The sequence below is a fragment of the Sceloporus undulatus genome, chromosome 5, assembly GCF_019175285.1.
Source record: "Sceloporus undulatus isolate JIND9_A2432 ecotype Alabama chromosome 5, SceUnd_v1.1, whole genome shotgun sequence".
In the NCBI taxonomy this organism is placed as follows: Eukaryota; Metazoa; Chordata; class Lepidosauria; order Squamata; family Phrynosomatidae; genus Sceloporus; species Sceloporus undulatus.
Genome location: NC_056526.1, coordinates 89,022,313 through 89,048,365, shown reverse-complemented (window position 1 = coordinate 89,048,365; position 26,053 = coordinate 89,022,313). Strand labels below are relative to the sequence as shown.

The 26,053-nt window shown below is 38.6% G+C and overlaps 1 protein-coding gene across 1 annotated transcript in view; it reads right to left on the bottom strand.

The window, feature by feature from the left end:
- Positions 1–320: 320 nt before the first annotated feature.
- The window catches only part of ITPR2 (inositol 1,4,5-trisphosphate receptor type 2), a 258,378-nt gene continuing 232,645 nt past the window's right edge, over positions 321–26,053 (bottom strand). Inside the window, 5 exon segments of the mRNA XM_042470658.1 lie at positions 321–1,880; positions 3,607–3,768; positions 20,620–20,780; positions 23,212–23,377; positions 25,640–25,770. Of these exon segments, the coding sequence (XP_042326592.1) occupies positions 1,794–1,880; positions 3,607–3,768; positions 20,620–20,780; positions 23,212–23,377; positions 25,640–25,770 (707 nt within the window). The 3' untranslated portion in view covers positions 321–1,793.

The following is a 26,053-nucleotide window of genomic DNA, read 5'->3' as shown; positions in this document are numbered from 1 at the left end:
AAGGATACAAACCACCAGGTAAGTGCTCCCACACATACTTCTGAAAACAAAAGTAGTACTGTGTACGAAATGTAATCAACATGACATCTAAATCCTCAATGTTATGATAACAGGACTTGCAAAGTGTTATAAGGAACTCCATCATACGGCACAATCTTGAGAAATCACTTATAATCACACTGACTCAGAATGTATTCATAGCTTCCAATGTTTTAAAAAGTAATGTGAGAATTTTCTTTCAGTGTCCCAGTGCTGCTAAAACATATAACCAGGGCTATGTGTTTTACTTGGGTAAACATAATCACAAATGTCTTTACCAATTCCTCTTCAGCATTTTTATTTAAAAGCTTAAAGCAGAGAGACAGAAGTATGAAAGACCAGGCTTTAATGAAAACTAGTGTGAATTGGGTGCATTTTACTTCCATTTATAGATTCTAGACCTTGAAATCTCCAGGCTTATTGCAGTAAAAAAAGAAAAGAACGTGAGTGAAAAGCATCCTTGACTGAGAAACTGTAAAACCCTGATTCTGAATCAGAACCCAGAGTCCTGTTTCTCTCATAACTCTGGAAGTCGACCTGAAATGTGCAATGCTGGATTAATATTCTGTTTTCAAACCAGCCCTTATCTCCAGTGATGGTCACAGTCTAATGGATGAGAAGGTGGAGAATAATGAAACAGTCCATTCCTGTGTCAACGGAAGTTCAATGCATGCAGGAATCTTCTCTGAGGAAAATATTGCACAGAAACTGAATGAGAAGAGGCAGGGGATCTATGCCACGTAGCTTCTCTGTGTGGTTTAAGCACACAGTAATGATCCCATTTCAGTTCTTTCTGGAAAATCATCTCAAAGCTGTTTGTCTTCCTGAAATTAATTTTTGCTACTAGTTATAAAATATCTTATTTTCTCTCCTCAGTCCTTAATGTGGAACATGAATTTTAAAACAGTTAAAGATCACCATGAGGTGAAATCTCCACTTGCAGCTCCATTAATAAGGAACATCTAAATCCAGGAGCAAAGAAAACATTTCCAGTTAATGTTGTCAGTGGTTACATGAATACATTTCAAGTTCTCCGAGCTGCAGATCTATTGTGCTCTATTTTATAAATAAAGATTTGCAGAGCTGAGAGCTAAAACTCTCATAACATCACAACTTGTCTCTACACCCTCTTTTTTGAAAAACAAACTTCTGTTTTTGAGGAAAGCTTTGTCCCTCCTTCCAAGGCAAACTAATCTGCTCTAATATTATGACTCTCTCCAATGCCGTCTTTACGGTCATTTTTAGAAAAGCAAATGCCAAGCAAACGTGACAAATGATGTCGGCCAGTAAATGCAACACAGAACTTCTACAGATTCTGAATAAGGCTGTTGCACGCCGTGTTAATAAACTATCTTCCCTGTCCCCTATTTGCTCCATTAGTTTTACAAGCATTCTTATGACAGCAGTCAAAATAAAGAGCCAAATTCTATCTCGCCTCTGCATCTGCCGACACTCCCCGAAGAAGCCAAGTGAATTACAAGAGAGTGTAAACCAAGGCCACATTCTTTTTTTATGTTTGCCTGAGGAAAGAAGCAGACGTGCCCGCACCCCATTATCTGTAATGTTCAAGCCCGTGGCCCCTTTCAACCGTGAAAAAACAGTTACAAATTGTTCCCAGAGCTAAACCACTTAACATCTTGGCACTCGGTTGTTTGTAACTTCATAACAATAGGCGCTGTTCAGCACCTCCAATCTCGTTCTGTAGTCAAGCGTGAATACTGATGAAAGGCTAGTCACGGCTTCCCCCCATGGTATCAGTGTGGTGGCATGTGATGGTTCACATGGGGTGCATTTGATCCAAGAAAGCCCAGCCTCTGCTTGTTTTTCCTTTGTTCTGTCATCTAGAGGTGGAGAGGGAGATAAAGACAAGACTGCTCTTTAGCAGAAAGGCACATAATTACGACTATCACAAAGTGATTATTTTATTTAAAAAAATCTGTAAGATATGAAGACAAGGAAAAAAAAACAGCAAAGGAATTAATTTTGATATTAAAAAGCAAAAGCTTCCTTGCAAGAGAGTTTGCTTAAAAGCCACATAACTTTTGGAAGGTTAATTTAGTGCTATTTTCACGACTTCCTAGCAATTGCCTGCACAAAGATCAACTGATACAGATAGACAGAAACTAGTGAAACTTGATCTTGGATCTCATTCTTCTCAAGCTTAGTGTTTCACATCCAACATTAAATCTTCCTTTGCTGGTATAATAAAAACCATTAACTAGTTTGCACTATTAAATTCACTCCCCACCTCCTCTTGTGCACACTTCCCTGGGAGTAAGATCCACTATACAGAACAAGACATTGTTTGTGAATAAGCAGGTACAGCCTTGAAATGATAATTGATTAATGGATTCAAACTAATTAAAATAAATGAGTACAACTTTTAATTGGCGCTGCTGAGTTAAGTGCATGCTTGCATATTCCTTGAGGCTACTTTGGATCTCCTAATAGGACTGAAGTGAGTATGGGACTTATCCTGCTTACGAATGGGAGCTCTACCGACCCCCAAACTGAAGTTATGCCACAGTCCTTCCAAAATGTCATTATGGGTTTTATAATAAAGTTTTTGGTAACAGACAAATGTCTTTTTAGTTACTATTTTTAAGACATACTGTGAAGGTCGATTTACCTAACACTCTTCTCTCTGAAAAGCATAGCTTCCAATTTGACAGGAGTGGCCCTGGTTAATTCTCTGCAGTCCAACTTTCTCAGCTGCTTTTGAAATGTCCTGCCTTTCTCTCTTTCTTCCACTTTCCCCTTTAGTCCCCAGATTACTTCAATTGCCCAGGTCAGTTCTAAGTGCTTACATGGTTTGCACTCAGTTAATCTAGCAGGAGGGAGAGGAGAGTGTGTCCTTGTTAGTAGGCAAACGGCTGCAGCATCTCCTAGCTTTGGAACAAAACATTCTATGCTGTACAGCTCCAAATTGCAAAAGGAATAAGCACACTTTGCTGAAGATCCTACATCAGAGCATAACTCATTCTGTGCAGTTTTGTGACTATCCGCATCTCCACGGTAGTGAAGCCCTGAGCTGCTGCTGCTTACTAGTGGGGAGAGGAGATTCCAAATGGACTCAGCTTGGGGTGGGGGAGAAATGAAGGTGAGCTCATGGATTGCTTTCCTTATATTACTCCTGCAAGCTTTGGATACACATTACTTTGTACTCTTGCTTGCTAATTTGAACTTCCTTCCTTTCTATGTTGCTTTTTATGTTCACTTCCTCTTTGAGTTTGTGGTGTAGCCACATTGGTTTTTTCAGATGTTACCCATTTTTCTTCACCAGTGGGATTATTTGTGGGATTTATTTATTTATTTATTTATTTAGCGTTATTTCTAGCTCCTTCTACAGGAACTCCAATGCTTGTTGGCTGTCTTTTTCCTTTAGCATCTCTGGCAATCCACCCAGTGTTGTCCTAAGAATGGTAGAATTGGGGTTCCTGAAATACAAGGTCCATGTTTAACTATAGTCAGGTTCACAGCTTTGATCTACCTGATATTGTTTTATCTACCTAAAACATGTACATCTCACATTCTCCTTTGTAATTAAAATTTAAAATATACACAAACCTGTTCTTTAAGTTCAGCCAGTTGACCAGACAGCTGCTTGACCAAACTCATGGTAGACTCCAATCTCTCTTGGAGGTTTCTGATTTCATTCTGCTCACTGTCACCTTCATTACTGACCAGGGACATAGCTCTCATTCGAGGGAACCAGTCTAAATTCTTTTCCTGCATGTGGAAGAAAAAGAATGTTAGTTGAGGCTTGGCTATTAGTTTGAAGATTTTTTAAAAAGGACCAGAATCCTATTGGCAATGTATTCCAGCAGTTCCTCTTACTCCAAGGTTGTATTGCAATTCCAAATATTCCTCATCATTGGTTGTACTAACCAGGGCTAAGGGAAATTACAATCGAGTAACATCTGGCAGACCACAATAACTCTTGTTTTACAGGATCAGAGAATGTTATTATTACTGTTATTATTATTATTAAGCTTTATTTATAAAACGCTGTAAATTTACAAAGCACTGTACAAAAATCAATTAAAATAGATAAAATGAACCTGCCTACAGCATACATTATATGAAAATAATTAAACATAATACATATTAATACATCTTAACATTAAAAAAAATATAGCAGACAACAAAATAAAATAACATTGGATAACAACCATGTAATGTCTGGGAACGCTTCCCTGAGCCGTATTGTCTTTAACTCAGTTCTGAAGCTGGATAAAGAGGTGATGAACCATACTTGTGGGGGAAGGAGGTTCCAGGAGTGAGGGGCAGCAAGTGAAACGGGGTGGATCTGGGACAGAGCAGTGAAAATCCTTGGCTGGGATAGCAGTCCTTGACTACCAGAATATTGAAGAATTGTTTTGTTTTTCTGATACCATATACAAATATATGTGGTATATGTACAAAATATATGTTAAGTGGATGGCTGCAAGGGGAAAGTGAGACATGTATTTAGATGTGTTGTATTAATTTTTAATGCAATGTCACTTCCAGAAAAGCAACAGTATAATTTGCAGTTCCCAAATCTACTTTGCCTTAGGTCTCTTCCATACTACAGTGCTACAGCATTTTGTCATTGTTGTATGCCTATGTTGTTGTATGTCTGTATTTCCAATGTATGCAGCCCTAAGGAGAATTTATCAGGCGTTTTTCTTGGCAAGATTTGTCGAGAGGGTTTTTGTCATTGCCTCCCACCTTGGGTTGTGAGAGTGTGGCTTACCCATGATCACCCACTGACTTTCTATGGCTGAATGGGAATTTGAGGCTTGGTCTCCAGTTGCACTCAAACCACTATGCTACACTGGCTTCCACTTTAGCTGCTGTGGTAAACATCCTATGGAATCCAGTTATTTGTAGTTCAGAGACAGATATTTTTTTAAAAAATGTCAGAGAACTCTATTGCCTCAATAAAGGATACCTCCCAGGATTCTATGGGATGCAACCATGGTATCAAAGTGGATCATTTTGTTTTAGAGACCCTAGTAACTTAAAACAACCCCAACCATAACAGCCTTTATGTTACTTTTTGACCATATTCTAAACTGATATATGGGAAAGGATATATCATAAGAAGAGCAGGTTTAGACTCAGAATAAGGAGGAGTGATGATAGGAGGAAGCATCATCGATACTCTAAGGTATCTGGATGACACCATACTACTAGCTGAAAATATCACAGACTTGGAACAATTATTAAGGTGGGTCAAAGAAGAAAGTGCAAAGCCAGGCTTAATGCTGAACATAAGGAAAACAAAAATAATGACCATTTAGGACCTACATACGTTCAACCTAGACAATGAAAAAATCAAGATAGTAAAAGTGTTCCCATACTTGGATCAAACATTGATCTGAAAGGAGATTGCAGTCAAGAAGTAAGACTAGGAATGGGAAGAAAGAACTAGATATGACCCCGAAGTGTAAAGACATACAACTGAGCACTGAAGTTAGAATCATACAAGCCATTATATTTCCTATCCCTATGTATGGATGTGGGAGATGGACAGTGAAGAAAGCCAACAGAAAGAAAATCAACTCATTTGAGATGCGTGCTGGAGAAGAATGCTGAGGATACCATGGATGGACAAAAGGACAAACAAATGGGGCCTAGAACAGACCAAACCTCAACTCTCCCTGGAAGACAATGAAACAGAGACTGTCATATTTTGGCCACATCATGAGAAGGCATGACACATTAGAAAAGACAATAATGCTAGGAAAGGTAGAGGGTAGTAGGAAAGGAGGAAGATCACACGCCAGAGCGCTAGACTCAATCAATGAGGTCATTAAGAAAAGTCAATTACTGAATAGGATTCCAGCAAAGGTTTTGCTTGAACAAGAGACGTTTGAGAAACACTGGTGTAATGTGCAAAGCAGTTCAGAGGGGCAGGCGCATCAGGATCACAGCCATTTTAGTAGAACGTTGTGGTAGTTAATTTCACAGCAGTTGTTAACTCACTAGTTTCCCTATGGCCACCGTGTCAATGAGTCACTCATACTCCTTTCACTGCCTTCCTCAGTTTTACAACGAACATTTTCTGGATACATGAGTGGGACTGGATTCTAAAATCATGACCTATTTTATATAGCTCCCACAGCCATCTTTTTAAAATATATATATACTTTTAAGGATTTAATTTATCTCAGGCTTTAGATAACGCAGACTAATAACGTTTTTATGATCTGATCACAGACAATAATAATTTGGTTCAGTTCACGATTCAGTTAATCCCTAATTTGATACACGTTTACCCTGAACTACAAACCCTAATAGCTTTCTGCCAATCTGGTTTGACGTTTCACTGTCAAGACTGTGTCTGATAAGCAATCTGTTACTGAAAAAAAGAATTAGAGATAGAGGAATTAGGAAATGTTATGCATCTATTTGTACTGTGCGTAATAACCCAAAGCAAATAAAAATTAACCCCAAGAATTACTGATACATTTTCAATATGGTAAGAACACAAATATGCCCAAAGGTTTATCTGAGGCTAGCATACCCATACCTTCTCACTCCACACATACAAGTCTCCATCTCTCTAATATAGAACTGAGGTACACTGGTGCACAACCTGCAGTTTATTACAAATATATCATTGCGACATGAATAAAAGTAGTGCCCTCTAGGACACCATATCCTCCTTTACCCTGAACACTAGTCACTCTTAGATACAGGAAACTGGACAATGCAGACCTTTGGTATGAGCCAGCAGGGCCCTGTTGTTTTAACAAGGGGTGAGGAACCTGTGCCTCTCTAGTTGTGGCTGGATTGCAAATCCTATGATATCTAACATTGGCTATCCTTGTTGGGTCTAAAGAGAGATGCAGTTCAACATCTGGAGGGCTACAGTTACTACACTATTGATTAATAGCTCTTTTGTCCTTCTTGCCATACTTATGGAGTGCTTTCTTCTTTTTGCGGTACAAAGATGACTTACATTCACACCATTTCAAATAATTAAGCAGGGGCAACTTCATATTCTATTCAAGACACAGACACTGTAGGGAACCATTCCAGGAAAACATTGGTAAGTGAGCATCTGTGACACCACCAACCACCTGTTTGCCACAAGGAGCTTCACTGGTGATACTTGGGCACAGTGGGATATTTCTGGCCAAATCTTCCAATCTTACATTGTATCTCATTCAAAAACTCCTTGAATAACAAAAACATATGAAGAGCAATGCTGTAGACTGTAGACTACAATGGTTGTTGTAATCTAAAGGTTGTTGCAGTCTAATCTCCTGGTTGCACTTTAGTCAACCTGTGGCCTACCAAAAGAGCATGAATGTAACTACATCCATTTAATGCAGTGGAATGCTGTAAGTAGGGAAAGTTCATCTGAGTCTTAAAAACTGACCATTCCCTGTGAATGAAGATAGGGAAACTTTGGATCACAAATGCTGTAGTGGATCTTTACTATTGAATTTATAGGTCAAAGAGTGTGTCTTTTAAGAAGAAAAAGGGACACAAGATGGCAAGGCAGCAATTAAAGAATGCCCACTCCTTTGCAAATGCATTAATAAAGGTCATTGAAAGATGAGACAAAGGCTGCACTAGAAAATCCCTGCCAATTCAAATGATAAAACTGAGAACTTAGGTTTTAGTTGTCTTGTTGGCAGTCAAATAATGCAAAGAATAAACACAACAGTCTAATAGTGGTTTTACAATCTTGTAAATTGTAATTACATTTTATTTGCTATTGCCTTGTAAGCCATTTTTATTCGAAAAGAACAGAGTTGGCACCCTGTTAGAAGAAAGGGAATAAATTAGGTAAATTAAATTTAGCATAGAATTTGTTTCTAAACCTTTAGGAGTGAGCATTTCTCTCTTTCTTTATTTTTAAATTGTTTAATGTTTGCTTTGATTTCAGATATGGACAAGTCTCTTTTATACCTACCTAGTTTGTTGCTGTGTGCTTTAAGGTCATTTCAGACTTATGGTGATCCTAAGGTAAACCTATCACAGGATTTTCTTTATTGTTAAAATTCATTGATACAGCGCTGTAAATATACACAGCGTTTTACATAATGACAGTCAAATACAATTAAAAGCCTGCCTATGACATACAGTCTAAAAGAAAAACAAATTATAAAAATCTAAACATCTTAAAAGGATAACAAACAGTAAAACTTTCCTCTTTCTTTTCTCCCATTATCCTCCATCTTTATCTTTATCTATCCACTTGGATTCCTCAAGATTAAGCGGAATACAAATTATTATTATTATTATTATTATTATTATTATTATTATTATTATTATCATCTGTAAAACAAAACACATTCAAATACATTTTCTTGGAAAGATTTCTTCAGAAACAGTTTGAAGGCCTTTCCTCTCCTTTGAGAGACTATGACTTGCCCAAGATCACCCAATAGATTTCAATGGCTTAGTGGAGATTCAAACCCTAACTTCCGGAGTAATAGTCCAATGCTCGCATCACTATACCACACTGGCTCTCAAAGATAAAGTTTAGGAACAGAAATTTATGTCTCTTGAATATCTATAAGGAATATTGAAAGGACAGGGATGAAAGAACGAATAAGTAATCAAACTTTTTGATCCAACGATAAATTGATATACATAATTTTTTAACTGACACAAAGTTTCTAAGATAAATAAGGAAGGACAAAGTGAGATTGCAGGAAATTTTTTGACTAAGATTGAAGTTATAAAAGTTTGGGAGATTGAAAAAGGAAGCACCCTCTTTATCTCCCTCCTCACTTTACCTCTTCCCTCTTAATTTTTTATTTTGTCTATCACTTTGTCTTTATTGGGGTTTAGGTTAAGCAGGACCTCTCTTAGAATGGGGGGGGGGAGGAAGTAACCTCTACTACTTATGTTGATGAGTTTTCTCTTACTATGGCCTGTTACAGACTGCCAAAATAAAGCTGCTTCGGGTCTCTTTGGAGGTATGCTGTTTAAATGATGCATGCATCCTAAGAATCTGGAAGCTGCACCAAAAGCTGCACTCCGGTGCTTAGGAATGGAGTGTGGCTTTGGCGCGACCTCCGGACTCTTAGGACCCATGCATCATTTAAATAGCATGCCTCCAAAGAGACCCGAAGCAGCTTTATTTTGGCAGACTGTAACAGGCCTTAGAGAACCATCTTAGATAATTTGAAAGATGAGGTTGGGGCTCTTTTTCCTTCCTTTTGCATATCATTTCTCCCTGTTTTTCAATCAAATTGAATTTCATTTAGAGACTCCACATCTCAAGCCAGGTATATATATGTGTTATTTTTTGGTTTTTTAAACTCTGTATGCTTGCCTGTGGGAGAGCATATGCAGGACTAAGCCAATAGTAACCTGGATATTTGGACTCAGTCAGGCCAATTTTTTAAAAAGGATTGCTCTGTCAATGCTTCTGTTTATTTCAAGAAATTGTTCTATTTTTGTGTTTACATCTTGGTGCATGCATTAGACATTTGACATATATTGCCCTAGCACACTGCATTTAGTCTTTGGAAATTTGGTAACATTTATATCTAAAGTGTTTTGTCTTAAAAGAAGCAGGGCTGGAGGGGATATAATAAAGTTTTGCTGTTATTCTGCATTTGCTTACTTATATCTCATATTTATATCTATTATTTTATTATTATTTGTTAGCTATATTGTCACTGCTTCAATAGTTATGTGATAAGCATTGTATTATTATTTGCAAGCCATGTTATAAGTGCTTAAGTTGTTATGCCATAACCATGAGTATTGCTACTATTACTACTGCTCCCATATGTTTTGAATGATTCACTGTTTTCATCATCATTTATTGAATTCCGCCATCTTGCCTATCATTTCAATAAATGTTAAATGTGCTTTATGTCTGAATGGGCTGCTGGCTCAGTGATCATTCTCTTTCAGTTTGCTAGAGCAATACAGCAAGGGGAGTAAATAAAGAACTTAAAATTTTCATCAAGGAGGAAGGAGATTGAAAGTCTTGTGATGATGAACTGCAAGAGGGAAAAATCAGCAAGAGAGAGCAAGACACATCTCCTCTCCCCTCCATGGATTCTCCTCTGCAAATTTGCCAATTGTCCCTCCCATATTTTCAGTGAATGCAGAGCTAGGACATCGTCACTCTGCAAAGATGTAGTTCCTCCCTTACTTCCAGTTAAGTTTGCTTAGGTGGGCAGTCTGAGGTTTGATGATCTGGAAACAATTAAGAGTTAGTGTTTTTCTAATCATGCTAATCCTGAGCCAAGAGTAAATTACTTCAAATGTAATTTTATTTTTTAATTTCTTATTTCAGTCATTTTCATACTCTATATTCAAAGAAACCTTTCCACAGCTTTCATGCGTGACCAAAAGCATCCCATGGCTTTGTACTGCAAAAAGTAATTCATATTGTTGAGAAAGCTGACTTTCAGGAAAGCTTGTCTGCCTCTATTTCTCAAGGAATGCTCCTTTTAAAAAAGGAAAGAAAGAAACCCTCATAAGTATCTGAGACATCGCACCATTTCCAAGGTTGGAAATCAGTGACTTGCTCCAGTCTGTTGAAATGTATTTCAGTAAAGGATATTGGCACTACCTTTAAAGAGTTTGCCCATTTCCGGTAATTAATTCTAATATGAGCTCTAGGCTGTGGTAATAAAATAATAGCATCTGCTCAAGACATTAAAAATGCCCCCCTCTTTTTTTTAACACAGATGTTGCTGATCCAAAACAATAAATTAGAGCCAGTATATGGATACCAAGGCTGTTACTACTAACTCAAAATTTACTGTGACAAGAGAAAGATTTAAGGGGCATTCAGTGTTTGGCATACTAATGTGAATTTGGCTTTAAACCCTGGCAGCATAAGGCACATGTCCTTAAAACTGGAGGCACAGAATCCATTTATTGTGCATCTTTACTTCTAAAGAGAGGAACCGCTCAGCACATTAAACAAGAACGCCCTATAACTGGTTAGTCACCTTCAGCTCCTTTTGGGCTTGCTGCCCAAATTTTATACATTGTAGTTAAGAGATCCATAAGGTCTCCATAAGGGGATTAAGAGGTCACAGTGCTGCAAAAGGTGCCATTAGCATGACACATTTTATGGATATAATCCTATCCAGCATATACTGAATTCCTTCATAATGTTTCCAGTGCCATAACTGTGACTAATACATTATTTGCAATGTTATATATACCTATTTTTTTAATAGTATGGGAATGCATATGGCTAGACACACTCTTCTAACAAAGATGCACATGTTGGCCATGCCCTGTGGATGCAGAACTTTCTCTGAGGATGCCAGCCGATGCAGGTGAAACGTCAGGAATAAACTCTTCTAGAACATAGCCACATAGCCCAAAACCCCCCACAAAAACTACTATTATGTTAGGAAGGCTGCAGTGCACAGAATTCCCCTGCCAACACCATATTTCACAACTGTGCTGCCACCAACGAAACCTCTTTCCCATGTCATCCCAAAAATTTATTTCCCCTACTGGTGAGAATCAGATGAAGCCCCCTCTAATAGACCTCAGTTCTCAGGCAGATAAATATATGGAGAGGTGCTCTCTTAAGTATTTAGGTCCCAAGCTTTTTTAGGGCTTTAAACCAGAATCTTGAATTCAGAGTAGAAGCATATTGGAAGCCAGTGTGATTGTTTGAAGAATTGGTGTTATATTACTTTTGAATGGTATTCCAGTCTGCAGTCTAGCTGCAGCATTTTGCACTAGCTGCAGTTTCCAAGGGGCTTTCTGCACGGTCATTTGGGACGTCCTCCGGACGTCCCATTTTAAAAAAGGGGCGTCTCTTTTAGACGCCCCATGTCCTATTACGGACTCCGTCCGTACAAGATGGCGGCGCCCTTTCTACATGGGCGCCGCCATCTTTACGCATCGGACGCATAGCGTCCAGACGCGTCGCGCTGCTGCTGACGTAGCGAGCGCGCCCCTGGCGCCTCGCTACGTCGCAAACGCGACGCAAAAAGAAGCTCCATTTTGGAGCTTCTTTTTTCGGTCCGCGCGGGAGTCGGGCCGTTTGAAGGCTCCGGCTCCCCCGCGGACCTTCTGGCGGCGGCGGCAGACCGCCGCAAAGCGGCGGTGTGTAGCCCGCCCAAGTCACCTTTAAGGGCAACCCCACATGGAGAGGATTACAGTAGTCTAATGGGGAATTTATAACGCATGGTCAACATTCTGAGTCAGATACCTTCCCCACTTTTAAAAGAGGCTTAAAACCTTTCTTTTTTGCCAAGCCTTCCCCCCCGAGGAATGAAGTTGAGCGCTCTTGATGCCATTGATTCTCTGCCTTACCCTGTGAATGATTGTGTTTTATATAATTGTATACTTGTTTTTATCTATTTTTATGAGATGTTTTTAATAGTTTTATAGTCTGTAAACCGTTTTGATCTAGGGAAAACGGTATACAAATAAAATTTATTATTATTATTATTATTATTATTATTATTATTATTATTATTATACTGTAAGCCTGATGGCAGGGAAATGTCTAATTAACTATCTGTGAGCTGCTCTGAGAGCCTTTGTGGCTGAGGAGCGGGGTAAAATTATAGTCAATTAATTAATTAATTAATTAAATACATGTATCACATGGTTATGTCTTCTGATATTAGCCTCCCCCACAACTCACCTTGTAAGCACTGTAGCCTTCCTAACATGGCCATGTCTGTGTTGTTGGGGAGCAGTAGGATGAACTGGGACTTGCCAAGCTATTTCCCTTTATCTGGATGTGATGTGACAGGCATCTGCAGAAACCTCCGTGAAGCCTGTCACATCACATCCATGCAATGCATCCAGCTAAAGGAAAATAGCTGGATGCATCCCTGCTGTCAGACAAAATGGAAATGGCTGTGTGGCGGGTTTCAACAATGGTACCATTTGTTTAGTGCCATATACAGTCAGCCCTTCTTATATATGGATTTTTTATACATGGATTCAAGCATCCACAGCTTGAAAATATTTTTTAAAAGTATAAATTTCAAGTATCAAACCTTGATTTTCCATTTTTTATAAGGGACACCATTTTGCTATGTCATCATATTTAATGGGGCTTGAGCATCCACGGATTTTGTCATCCATGGGGGATCTTGGAACCAAACCCCAAGTGTATAACAAGGGTCCACTGTAGTTCAAAAAATTTATTTTCAAACAATATTTATCATTTTTAAAAAATCAATTTAGAATTTTCATGTGAAAGAGCTTTAGGACTGTAACTCCAGAGGCTATCTGTGCAGGAAGGGAAGTGAAAGGGTATTCTGTTTTTCATCCCGCCAACGCCATGTAATGCTGACAATGGTTAGTCCTTTATTTCCTGAAATCTTGCAGGCCTTCCCAACATGAAGAAAACAACAATGTCCCCATGCCTCCTCCATTTACCCACATTTTTTGTGTGTTTGTATGTCTGTGAACACCTGCTGTTTCTTTTAGTTGGTGGAAAACAGTATCACTCCCACCTCTTTTCCTTTATTGTTATCCTGCAGACTCAAATGCCACTCAATACAGCTCTAAAGTGTTGTATGATAAAAATTGTGAGGAGGTGGAAGTGGGATGGTGGGAGAGAAAGGAGACTGGGAAAGTAGTAACACATCTGAATACAACATGGGGAGGAGGCAGGTGACATACCTGAATATGCTATCACAACCCATGCCACAAGCATGCCCACATGACCCCAAATGTACAGCTTTTAATATTGGGATTTTAAGAAGTCTAGAGGAAAACCGTAGTGGAACTTGGATAGGCAAGCAACAAGAAAGATCAATGTCTTTTAAATGGTATAAATGAATCCTGGTTGGTAAGATTGAAAATGATCCAGGAAAATAATATCTAGACCTTAGGGATCTATAGCAGTATCGTTCTGACTTTTTAAAGATTATTTTAAAGACTTTTATGTTTTATATAAATTAGATGTAGCTGGATTCTAGTATCAAATATTCAAGATCTAAAAATCACCTTCCAAGAAATACAGCAAAGCAAATATTATACTGAATTCCATGATCAATTATAAAGCAAAATCTTTAAGCTTTATATACATGTTGCCTTTTTATCTACCCCTGTACATATCATCTAAACAAAATTTCATTAAATGGTGCTTGCAATAAACATTTTGCCTTTGTCCTTTCTATAGATACAAGTTGATTTACTGTATTTCTTTTTCTGCAGATAAGCTGATATCTTCATTCTATATATCTTCTCCCTCATGAAAGATGATGTTTTTATTTTGTATGAACACAGCAGGGAGAGATGGTTGCATAAATAAGCTTTACAACTAAATAAGAAAAAAGAATTGACAAGAACTAATAAAAAAGATTCCTAAAAGACTAACTGAGTAAGATGTTGTAGTTAGTCAAGTTCAAGAGACTTACCCAAAGCAAATAAAATGGGTTTTCAGAATGCCAGTAAGTGGTATGAAAGATAAAGGAAAAATTATATATAAGAGATCGTATATGATTCAGTACTGCCTAATCTTTCTTTTTTCTGAAGGATATAGTAGAAGTTGCTGGTTGACTTATCTTTAACATCTATAGAAAATAAATGTAAATGTAAATACAAATATAAATCCTATCTTAGCCATACATTTAATGAAGACAGTCTTAGGTATCTACCCCTTTGTCTTTCTTAGTTCTTTTATCATGAAAAGAGGGAAAACAGTTGTTTTGTTGATCGAGATATGACCCAGGAAACATTTTACTTGCTTAAAACCCCACAGTCATGGCTAATAGTCTTAACCTTTATATCAGTGATTTGCAAACTCTGGTCCTCCGGGTGTTTTGGACTACAGCTCCCAGAAGCCTCAGCTGTCTTAGCCAATGGTCTGGGATCCTGGGAGATCGAGTCCAAATCAACCAGAAAGCCAGAATTTGGGAATCACTGCTTTATGTGCTAATTTTTGCAGTGGATGGCATATATTCTCCTTTGTACCCCCACCCCACTCTCACCCACGTTGACTTCCCTGCTGAGGAAAAGAGGAGAGGAAAGACTCCTACCAGCCTGCTGTCAATCCACACAAAGGTGAAGTAGGCAACACTGATAAGAGTGGATCGAAACCAGTGGTGGACAATTTACAGCAATTCAGAGCTTCTGGATATAACTTGTTTTAGAGCTAATTGTGCTGTGTGTGTTGCACCAGTGTACTAAAAGTAATTAGAGGAAATATTGTGGAACTAGAATGAAAGGTAACAAGTACATGGGCCTTGCTCTTCTAACATGGGTTTTCATAATATCTGGTAACTTTGGGAAAAGAGTAATGCTTACAATTGAAATGCAGCAGCTGTAACTGTGGATAAAATGTATCTGTATATTCTTTTTATTCTGATAAAAAGAACAGAGATATATGAGGTATCAGATGACTTAATCAAATTGCTTCACACAATTTAAGATACTATTTCCTGTGTGTAGCATATAGTTTAACTTTGCTTATGGTGACAAGATTTGCCAAGGGTGGTGGTTGCCACTGCCTTCCGAAGCTGAAAGAACATGACTTGCTCAAGTTCACCCAGTGGGTTTCCATGGCCAAATCAGGATCTGAACCCTGGTTTCCAGAGTCCTAGTCCAAAGCTCAAGCCACTATACCACACAGGCTCCCTTGAGCAATAGAACTGGACTTGATTTTTTGTCTTCTGACAATTATCTGTTTGAGTATGTGAGGGTTTTTTTAAAAATGTATTAAGTTTTAAAAAATGTATTAAAGAGAATCATGTAAGTAAAATTTTATTCAGTCATTGACCAGTACAAGGAGAATCATGTTGAATCACACCAAACAACTGTCTCCACAGTGGGTGATCAGGTGCTTACAGAAGCTCACAGGTAGAACATGAGCACATCATATCCTGCTTGTGTTACACAACTGGTACAAATGGAGAGCAGTAGTGTTGGACTGGGACTGGGGAATTTTAGGTTCTAGCCCCCTTGAGCCATAAAATTCACTGGGACCAGTTTCTCTTTGGGCCAGTCTCTCTCTCAGCTTGATCTACCACCCAGGATTAGAGTGAGCATAAAGACGAGATGCGATTTATATCAACTTGAACCAATTAGAAGAAAGGCAGGAAATAAATATAGCAAGTAAAATAAATATCACAAATTGCAATCATTTATAACCCTATCCTCCATGAAATTCTCTTAAATCCCCTTTACAGCCATTCATGTTGGTGGCCACCACCACCTCCTGCAATACATAGTTTAATGCACTGTGTGAAGAAGGGCTTCTTTTATCTCTCCTAATCTATATAATTAGATTTTGAGAGTAATTGCAATGGGTTTAAAGTATTAAGAATGTATAGCAGGCATCAATCCCAATGGTCAAGGATGCTCCTGTACAGCTGGTGACTGAAAACAATGCTTTAAAGTCCAGGTGGAGACCCTCCCAGATCTCACTTGGTGTTCCATATAATCTTCTCAAGGCATGTTTGAGAAAAGGATAGATGTAGTAGCAGAGAAGAATTGTGAAATGGGGTGTCCAAACTGCACCATATCGTGTCAAAGGCCACATTACATGGCCTCAAATTGAGGCTGGTGCAGTTTGGACACCCCATTTTACAGTTTTAAGTGGGGGATTTTAAGGGACAAGTTGGTTTTATTGACTATTTCTGATATGGACAGAAATTCACTCATCGGAGTTTATCAGACAAGGGAAATTGGAAGTATAATCCAATGGCAATCTGAACACAATCATGGGGTTTAATGTTATTGCATGATAGACTACCACACGCAATTTCAGGCAATGGGAAGTCAGTCCGAACGCAATCATGGGGTTTCACGGTATTGCGTGAGAGGTGATCACATGCAATTTCGGGCAATGGCAAGCTATTTTTAGGCGAAGGGAAGCCAGTTCAAATGCAATTCGAATTCAAGTAAATTCGCTGAACTAGCGAATTCACGTGAATGCGTTCTGGCCCCACTTTCTTTTCATTCGAAATTAAGAGAAATTCCTCCCATGTGATAAACTCCATCGTTAGTCATTTGTTTTTTAAAAAATCAATATGAATCACCTCTCTTCAACCTGAACTTACCTTGAGTTTTTAATATACTACTTTAAAAATATATACTTCAACAAATCAGTCATTCAAAACAGAGTATCAAACAAACCCAGCAATTCATAGACAATGTTCTAAGTCATTATGCTTCCAAAAACTGTTTTTTCAAACCGAAAGCACAAGGTGCAGAGAGGCCTTTGGAGCCTGTGTTAATATTTTAGTGACTGAACTCTGGAGATCCCACCATTAATGCTAATAAAAAATACATTAGTGCCCTGCATAGTAATTTTCAACTGCTGGCACTAGAGGACTAATACACTTACTGTGAATATTAACACATCAATATTAATACATTATCCCATGCAGGTATCTTCTTAAAAAAGAGTAGGTGGGGAAAATAATAAACAACAGAACAACCTATCCAATATTCCCATCTAGGCAGCAACCACACACAAATGGACATAGGTTGTTTCATACATCATCTTTTCCTCCCCACCTCCATTTTTCACTTGGGTTTAATGCCAGTATCAAAATACATTCAGTGTGTCAGACTTGGCATTTATATATGCTAGCCAATATGACTTAAATATGAATGTGGTACATAAACCTTCCCCTGCATACACATCATGTGTGATGCAAGTGTTATATTAATGTACTGTTATGTGATGAAAATATATGAAGCTGTTTTATTCAAGATCAGATTGTTTATCAATTAGCTACTAATTTCCATTCTGACTTGCACCAGCTCCCCTGGATTTGAGGCATAGGTCTTTCCTTTTATCTGATTGATACCTAAAGTTCTTTTAAACTGAGATGTTTGAATCCTTCTGAATATAAAGCTCTACTACTAGGACCTGGAATTTTTTGGATGACAGTTCCCAGAATACCTCTATCAGCATGGCCTCTGATTCCTATTCTGAGATGATCCTTCTTGACTAGTTATGAGTTGATTAATCAAGTGTTGAGGGATAACCGATAATATACAGGATGTTAACCTGTGCTCTGTGTAGCACATCTTGCCCATCTAGACAAATTACCATATATACTCAACTATAAGTCGACCTCATGTATAAGCCGAGGGTAAGCTTTGGGGACAAAATTATGGATTTTGATATGACTCATGGATAAGTCGAGGGTAAGGCTAAGGGGCATATAGCAAAGGAGCTAAAGGATGAAGCAAAGCAAAACAATGTCAAACAATTTACAAAATTCCAGCAGACATAACTCTTTGTGCTCAGTCTTAAGGCTGGATGGATGAGAGAGTAGAGGGAGTCAGTGTTTCCAGGACAGATTATACTTTTGCTTTTCACCAGGGGATGGTTTCTTCTTTTAAAGAAGAGTTAAGGTACAGTACTTACATTGACCCATGGATAAGTCGACTCAGGTTTTTTGGGTCAATTTTTGACCTACATTTCTAGACTTATACATGAGTATATACAGTATATCTGATGATATGCAGCCCAGACATGAAGAAAAAGTATAGCTTAGCCTGGCCATGGATGCAACTGACTCTTCCCAACTACAATGTGCCTGCAAGTTGCAGCATGAAATACCTGGCTGGTTGTTGCCTCTGCATGGCTGCATCCATATGGATGTTCAAGTATGATGCATGAAGTGACTACTGATTGCCTGGTCAGCATTATAGCTTAACAAACTCCACTTTTCAATCATTTTCCAGTATCACCTTGTTTGAACAGTTATATGTAATACAAAGCTGTGACTTCTGTTTTCCTCTGTATGTTTGTGTCTTCTTGGGTTCCACTGGGGATGAGAGACCAAATAAAGCTTTGGCTCTCACCAGCTAATCAAACAATGCTTTAATTTTAACACATTGAAGGGCTGTTTTGACTCAGGTGCTGCAAAGCAACATCTGGTTCCATTAATTTCTTGGACTACAGCTTGAAGTAACAGGTGTAAATATTGTGAAAGATTATCATTCAAATCCTTGTTAAAATCAAAGCACCTGCCAGCCATTAAAGTAAATGTTGCTAAGGGACCCACTACTCTGCAAAACAAGCTGGAAAAGGAATCTCTGCATAGTGAAAGATAAATACAGAGGAAGAAATGTGAACTTTGGGGCTGTGAGATCCAACAACCTTCACCAATAACCAACAACAGCAACTTGCTTAAAAGCAGTGAAGTTTATTGATAGATAGATGAATAGTGGTCAGACAGACTTTTTAGTGAACTCTGAAGCTCAGAACACAAACCTCAAGTTAAAAGTACTCTTGGCCGGCCCCCACCTTTTTTCCTGCTCTCCCGCCTTCTACTCCCCACCTTTCCCCCTCCTATTGCTTCCCAGGCTAGCGCGGCTTGAGAAACCAGGTTGACCTTGGGCTTTGCAGATGTCTCCAACTAATTAAACAGTACATTCCAATCCTATGCAGCTATGCGGCCAAAGCATCCCATCCCCCCTTAGCAAGCAAGCTGGTAGCAGAACTACATCTAAAGCAATTACACCATTAATATGAACAAAACCCAAAGTGAATGTGAATATTGATCAGTAATTGGCTTTGGAGTTCTGACAGGGGCTGAACAGACTGTTGGAGAATATGCCAGAAGTAAACATGTCCAGATGTGGGGAAAGGTGACAAAGGTATCTATGGGTCACTTGCAGCTTGGTAACCAAGTGTATTGACAGCAGGCTGGTAGGAGTCTCTCCTCTTTTCCTCAGCAGGCAAGTCAACATGGGTGAGAATGGGGTGGGCATACAAAAAAAAAAAAACATTTTAAAAATTCCCTGCTAACTACAAAAGCAAAATTCTAATGGATTTAAGTAATTAAGAATTTTCCCTAAATTCTGCCAAATAGTACTAATTAAGAAATAATGAGTATATAAGTAATAAAGTAAAGTCAAATCTCACAAGATTTGTGGGTGGGGTACAGAAAAGCAGAGGCATGGTGTCAGAGAAAGGGTTTCCCTGCCCCTTTTCTAAGGGAGATTCTTACTGGATGTATCAAGAATTTTCAAAAATGACTTGCTTGGACTATAACTCCCCATGTCCCTCAGCCAAGATGGCCACTGACTACAAGATTATGGGAAGTATAATAAAAAAAAGTTTTGTTAGAGTCAATGGGATCCAATTACATGGCAAACTTCTATTGCCACAGACAGACAAATGCCAAGAAAATTGCAAGATCAATTGGAATGAACTCTTCCATTTATTTCAGTGTTCAGAAACAATATAACGTGCAGTACCCTGTCTTTTAAAAATTATACAGTGAAACTCTATAGCCTTGCCTAGATTTCCTGAGAGTAGTAATCAAAGAAATTGCTAATTTTCAGATCTGTTTTAACTCTATTCTTTTGCTCAGCAGTGTTTTTTAACCCTCCACAGAATATTAGTCTAATGTTCTAGGATAAAGAAGAAGCAACTGATGTAATCTGAGTATTTCTGGTTCCACTTACATATCAAAAGAACCCACTGAGCATTTACAATTTCAGAAATATAAAGATTATAAAACTGTGAAATTTTTCTTTATCTCTTCATTGTGGGCAGCACTGGGCCTTTAGCATGGGCTGTTGCAAATGAATGAAGATGCTTTTGCAGTTATACAGGCAGAAGTTTCCCATGGTTCAAGTCAAGCCATTCCTGCCAGGATCTTCTCTCTGCCACACACACAGCTCATACAAAAATGGACTCACCGTGATCATTTGAGCCACATAACTTTCAGGACCGGTGTATTCTGTTGGATCTTTCACTCTAACAAGAACTATAAAGTACAGGTAGTGCCACATATTGTGCTCAGACTTTATGTGTTCTTCAAATGAAACGGTCTTGTTATCAAATTTGTCTCGCTCAAGTCCTGCAAAAAAGAGAGAGAAACAAAATTTCATTGACTACACATCCTGTCAACACCCACCTTCAATCCACCCTTTTAAGAAAACAACTTTAACCAGAGAGTTAAACAGGGTTTGAAATAGGGTTTAGTTATAAGATTTCATCGGCATTCCATTCCTGCACTCACCTGCATTAATTTCATCTGCAAACAAGACTCAGGACAACCTACAATATAGTGGACCCTTGTTATACGCTGGGGTTTGGTTACAAGATCCCCCATGGATAACAAAATCTGTGAATGCTCAAGTCCCATCAAATACAATGACATAGCAAAATGGTGTCCTTTATAAAAATTGGGAAATCAAGGTTTGATATTTGAAATTTATACTTTTTTTGAACATTTTCAAACCATAGTGCTTGAATCCATGTATAAAAAATTAGTGTATAAGAAGGGCCGACTGTACTAAAATTCGGGGGCTAGAAATTAAGACACTACTAGGATATCAGCATATTTTCTCTTCTAATCCTAAAAGGTTTTACTTCTGGAACAATAATAGGAAGAAGGGTGGTGTTGCTAAATTTTACAACTCAGGTGAGTGAATTCAGATCTAATTCTTTTTAAACAAATGTAAATTGAAAACTATTCAAGGTAAGATTTTTCCTTCCCTAAAAGACTTTCTATTCCCTAAAACCTAACTTTTACCAACAATAACTGTGGAAGAGAGAGGAAATGCTTCTCAGGCCTGCAACAAGTTCCAAAGCCTTTCAAAATTGGAGGTTCTCTTGTGAAGACCTAGAAATCTTAGCAAACTAGGAGTCTCAGATATCTTTGTGTTGTGGATTTTCTCTAAGGATTTAAGGTCTAATTTAGGTGTGATTTAGTCCAGTCCTTTGCAAGTTGCGGAGGTGAGGGGAGAGAAGAACGAAAGAGAGACTGAGACTGTGAATGCAACTGTAGTGAAGGGATGGCAATTATTTTAAATTATCCAGATCGTCCCCATTTTTCACTTTAAAAGCCTGAGCTTCTCTTAGCAATTTTATGAAAATGCTGGAGAGGAGCCCATTCCAAATCAAGAGGGTAAAAATTCATCCAGTTCTAGAAGGACTAAATTACATCTCCTTGTCACCTTGTTGAATAGTTCAGCCTTAAAAATGCTACAATTTCCACTGTGATCATCTGAGCCACATAACTTTCAGGACCGGTGTATTCTGTTGGAGCTTTCACTCTGACAAAAACTATAAAGTACTGTACAGGTAAAAGAGGAGGAGGATGGATGCAAAAGAGGAAGAGGTACCAGATTGTTTTGAAAATGGAGGTATCTCCATTTTCAATATGATCCTACATGATCCAGATCTCTCCAGTAGTGAGTTCTCATTACTGAAGATCTGAATCATTGCGGTGCAATGAAAAAAATGGGTCAAATGGGGTTTTTGGTGCCCTCCTCCAACAAACTGCATCAAGTGCAAGCGAGAGAAATGCAAATGCCATGGAAATAAGCCAGTTTCCACACTGGGTTAATTCTTAGTTTGAATATAACCATCTTTACTAGCAGCCATTATAGTGGCTGTACTTTTCATTAATTTGTTTATTCCCTCCTTTAAAACCACTTACATTGCAGTGAAAGTGGCATCAAAGTGCTTTAACTATGTAGTATGGATACACCCTTTGTCTGTTTTCCATCCATTCAGCTTTACTAGATGCCCTGGGATCTAGTAATATGTATGAGGGGAGGTGGCCAATTCTATGAACTCTACAGTTTTTTGTGGGTTTTTCGGACTATGTGGTCATGTTCTAGAAGAGTTTCTTCCTGACGTTTTGCCAGCATCTGTGGCTAGCATCTTCAGAGAATGCTTACATTTTCCAGGCGAGCATTCTCTCAAGATGCCAGCCACAGATGCTGGCGAAACGTCAGGAAGAAACTCTTCTAGAACATGGCCACATACCCCAAAAAAACCACAAAAAACTATGGATGCCGGCCATGAAAGCCTTTGACTCTATGAATTCTTCCACACCATGCAAAATTTTATATAGCCATATTATTCACTGCTTCAAATATTGCAGCTTTTCTTTGTTGGTGAACTGCTTTATTTCCCTGATAATTTTGGTGGTTCTTTTTTTTTCTTTGTACTTTCCCAAGTCTACAATATTGTTTTTGATATGCAGAAACCAGTATATTATTACAGGTGTGGTTGCAATATAGATTCTTAGAATCAGAATACACACAGCCCTCATACTAGATCATTCCAGCCATGTGCAGAATTATGCTAACATGTGAAATTGCCTTATTTTATTAGCAGAAATGATAACAAAGACAGCATGAAACTAACTTAGCCTTCAAACCCCACAGCCAGTGAACATCAAAGTCAAAGAGGTGTTGTAAATCACCTTGTATTAAAGAAGAGATCTTTTTAAAATTGTTTTTCCTCCGCCAATTTAATAGCTCACAAAAACTTACCACAGATGAAGCATGTTGTCTTTAAGATTTCCTCTTTTTTCTGTTTTTCACTTCTGAGATCCGCAAATGTATCAATGATAACTCCAAAGATGAGGTTCAGGACAATAATTATGACAATGAAGTAAAACAGAAGATCATAAACAACTCGAGCAGCAAAGAGTGGTTCCTGAAACAACAATGATGTTTCTATGTGATGTCAAATTTATATCCACATGCAGAAAATATGTTTTTGATCTTATTTATTGTCATAACATCTGCTTATAACAACCATTACAAACAAGCCAGCTGCCTACCACGGATTGGTTGATACTATTCACTTTGTGCCAGCATGCTGTAGTTAGTGGTTTGAGTTAGGGCTAGAATTCTGGAAACCAGGCTTTGAGTCCAGGCTTGGCCATGTAATCCCTCTGGGCAACCTTGGGCAAGTCACACTCTCTCGGTCTCTGAGGATGGCAATGTCAAACCCTATCTGAACAAATCTTGCCAAGAAAAGCCCATGATATGCTCACCTTAAATCAGAAACGACTTGAAGGCACACAACAACAAACAAGAAATTTACTTTGTACAGCTAGTCTAATAGAGATTAATCGAACTAGCAAAACCAAGGAAAACTTGTATCACTCTTTTCCAGTGGGGAGAAAGGAAACAGAGGTCTTTTTGTGCCTTCAATACATTTATTTCATGGATGACAACCCATCTCTTCAAATGCAGAAGAACTCAACTTTCAGATTTGTTTTATTACACTGGGATATTTCCTTCTTCCCTCTCATCAGCAAGTGTTCCACCCAAATCTACAACTGAATGTGATAAGGGATAGGAAGGTTGTGACTTCCTATAGGCCTGAACAGACAGACCATAATAAAGTTGCTTCGGGTCACTTTGGAGGTATACTGTTTAAATGATGCATGTGTCCTAAGAGGCCAGAAGCCTCACCAAAGCCACACTCCAGTCCTAAGGACTGGAGCACAGTTTTGGAACAGCTTCTGGTCTCCTAAAATGCATAAGTCATTTAAACAGCATACCTCCAAAGCCTGTCTGTTCGGGCCCTGAGTCTCCTTTCTCTTGTCCACAGATCACTCCACTACTTAGACTACCTAGCAACCAAAGAATATTTTGCTATAACATGTAAGAAAGGGAAGATAAAAAGGAAGAGAAGAATAGGACCAAGCAGGAGCTGAGGAAGGTGCACAATCTCCTCTTGAATCATGAATGCATAAAATCTGATCTCCTATACTGTGATTTGGAAACCATTGCTGAAGTTGGCCAGGAACCATACCTTCTGAGCTTAAAGCTCTAACTCCATCCTCAGAGTTGATGATGAGGGAAATATTCCAGGTTTTCAGGAGCATGTATTAGGAGAATATTGTCAATTTATTACTTTGTGCATTCCAGTTCTTGATTCCAAAGAAGGTTCCAGTACTGAGATTGCTAAGCATTTAAGCCCTGATGCACACTCCTCTGACAACTGAACAACCTGGCTGAAGGAGGGACTGAAGACTGTAAAATGCTGAAGTTGTTTAAATCTGGTTTCCAATGTAGATTGTCAAGCTATAGTCACCTTGCCTATGCTGAGAGAAGAACTGGTGTTGTGCACCCATATTCACCTCTTGGACCTGACAGTTGTCTTCAATACTATTAAACATTGTTCCTTCTGAAGAAACTGTATAGGGTACGGATGGCACTGTGCTTCAGTGACTCTATTTTTATCTGGATGGGTCCCCCCACCAGAAGATTTCCCCCAGCCATTGGGGAGAGGAGGGCTGTTGATCTGCCTTACTATCTATATGAAGCCACTGTGAAGTCACCTGGGGACTGAGATTATTATTATTATTATTATTAACCTTTTTTTTTTTAGCATTATAATTATTAACCTTTATTTATGAAGCACTGTAAATTTAGACGGTTCCCTGCCCTCGGGCTTACAATCTAAAAAGACATGACACAGAAGGAGAAGGGAGTGGTGGTGGGAAAGGGTAAGAGGTCCAGCAGTTCCTCTCTGCCTCCGAGGCCTGGACCAAGGCAGATGGACTGGAGGGAGGGCGAGGCTTCATAATGGAAGGTTAATCATTTTCCAGGGAAAATACATACTCTCGAGTAGGATAATGCATATACAGTACATAGCAATACAGGAAATGGATCGATAAACAGGCAACAAAAGAAGTTAACAAAAGAGATAAGATTTTATCCATATTTTTTAACATTAATATTTGATATTTTCATAGATTTTATCCATATTTTGATGGCCCATTTCTAATTTTCAGCTCGAGAGAAGAATACTTTGATTAGCAGAGCATACATGGACAAAATGATTACAGCTGTTGTATCATGTCTGTCTACTTTGGCTCCCAAGAGTTATACTGATAAATCAGATATCACAAACATGAAGCTGCTATACCACATGTTCAAAAAAAAAAAGTGAAACACTTACATCTTTGGAAGGCTTTCGGAGCACATCCCCTACTCCACCGCCATTCCTCAGACCTTGGTTCAATACTGTCACAATACACATTAATAGAGTGTCACAGGTCCTCTCAATCCCATCTTCATCCGCTTCTCCATCTGCAGATGCAATTATAGATATAGGACACAGGATTCCACTAAATACAGTATCATCTAAGGGCAGAGCTAGACAATATAGAGAGTATGGTCTCTAACTGCTAATCTCAATTAAAGTGGACTCACTGAATCAATGGGACCTACACAAAAGGTGACCTACTATTCAGCAGTTGATTTAATAGGTCTACTCCACTGGGTCTAGCAATTACATTTATGCCCGTGAGGTGGCTACTAACATGGCGGCTGTTAATTTCTATCATGGGGGTTCCTCATTCATGAAGATCCA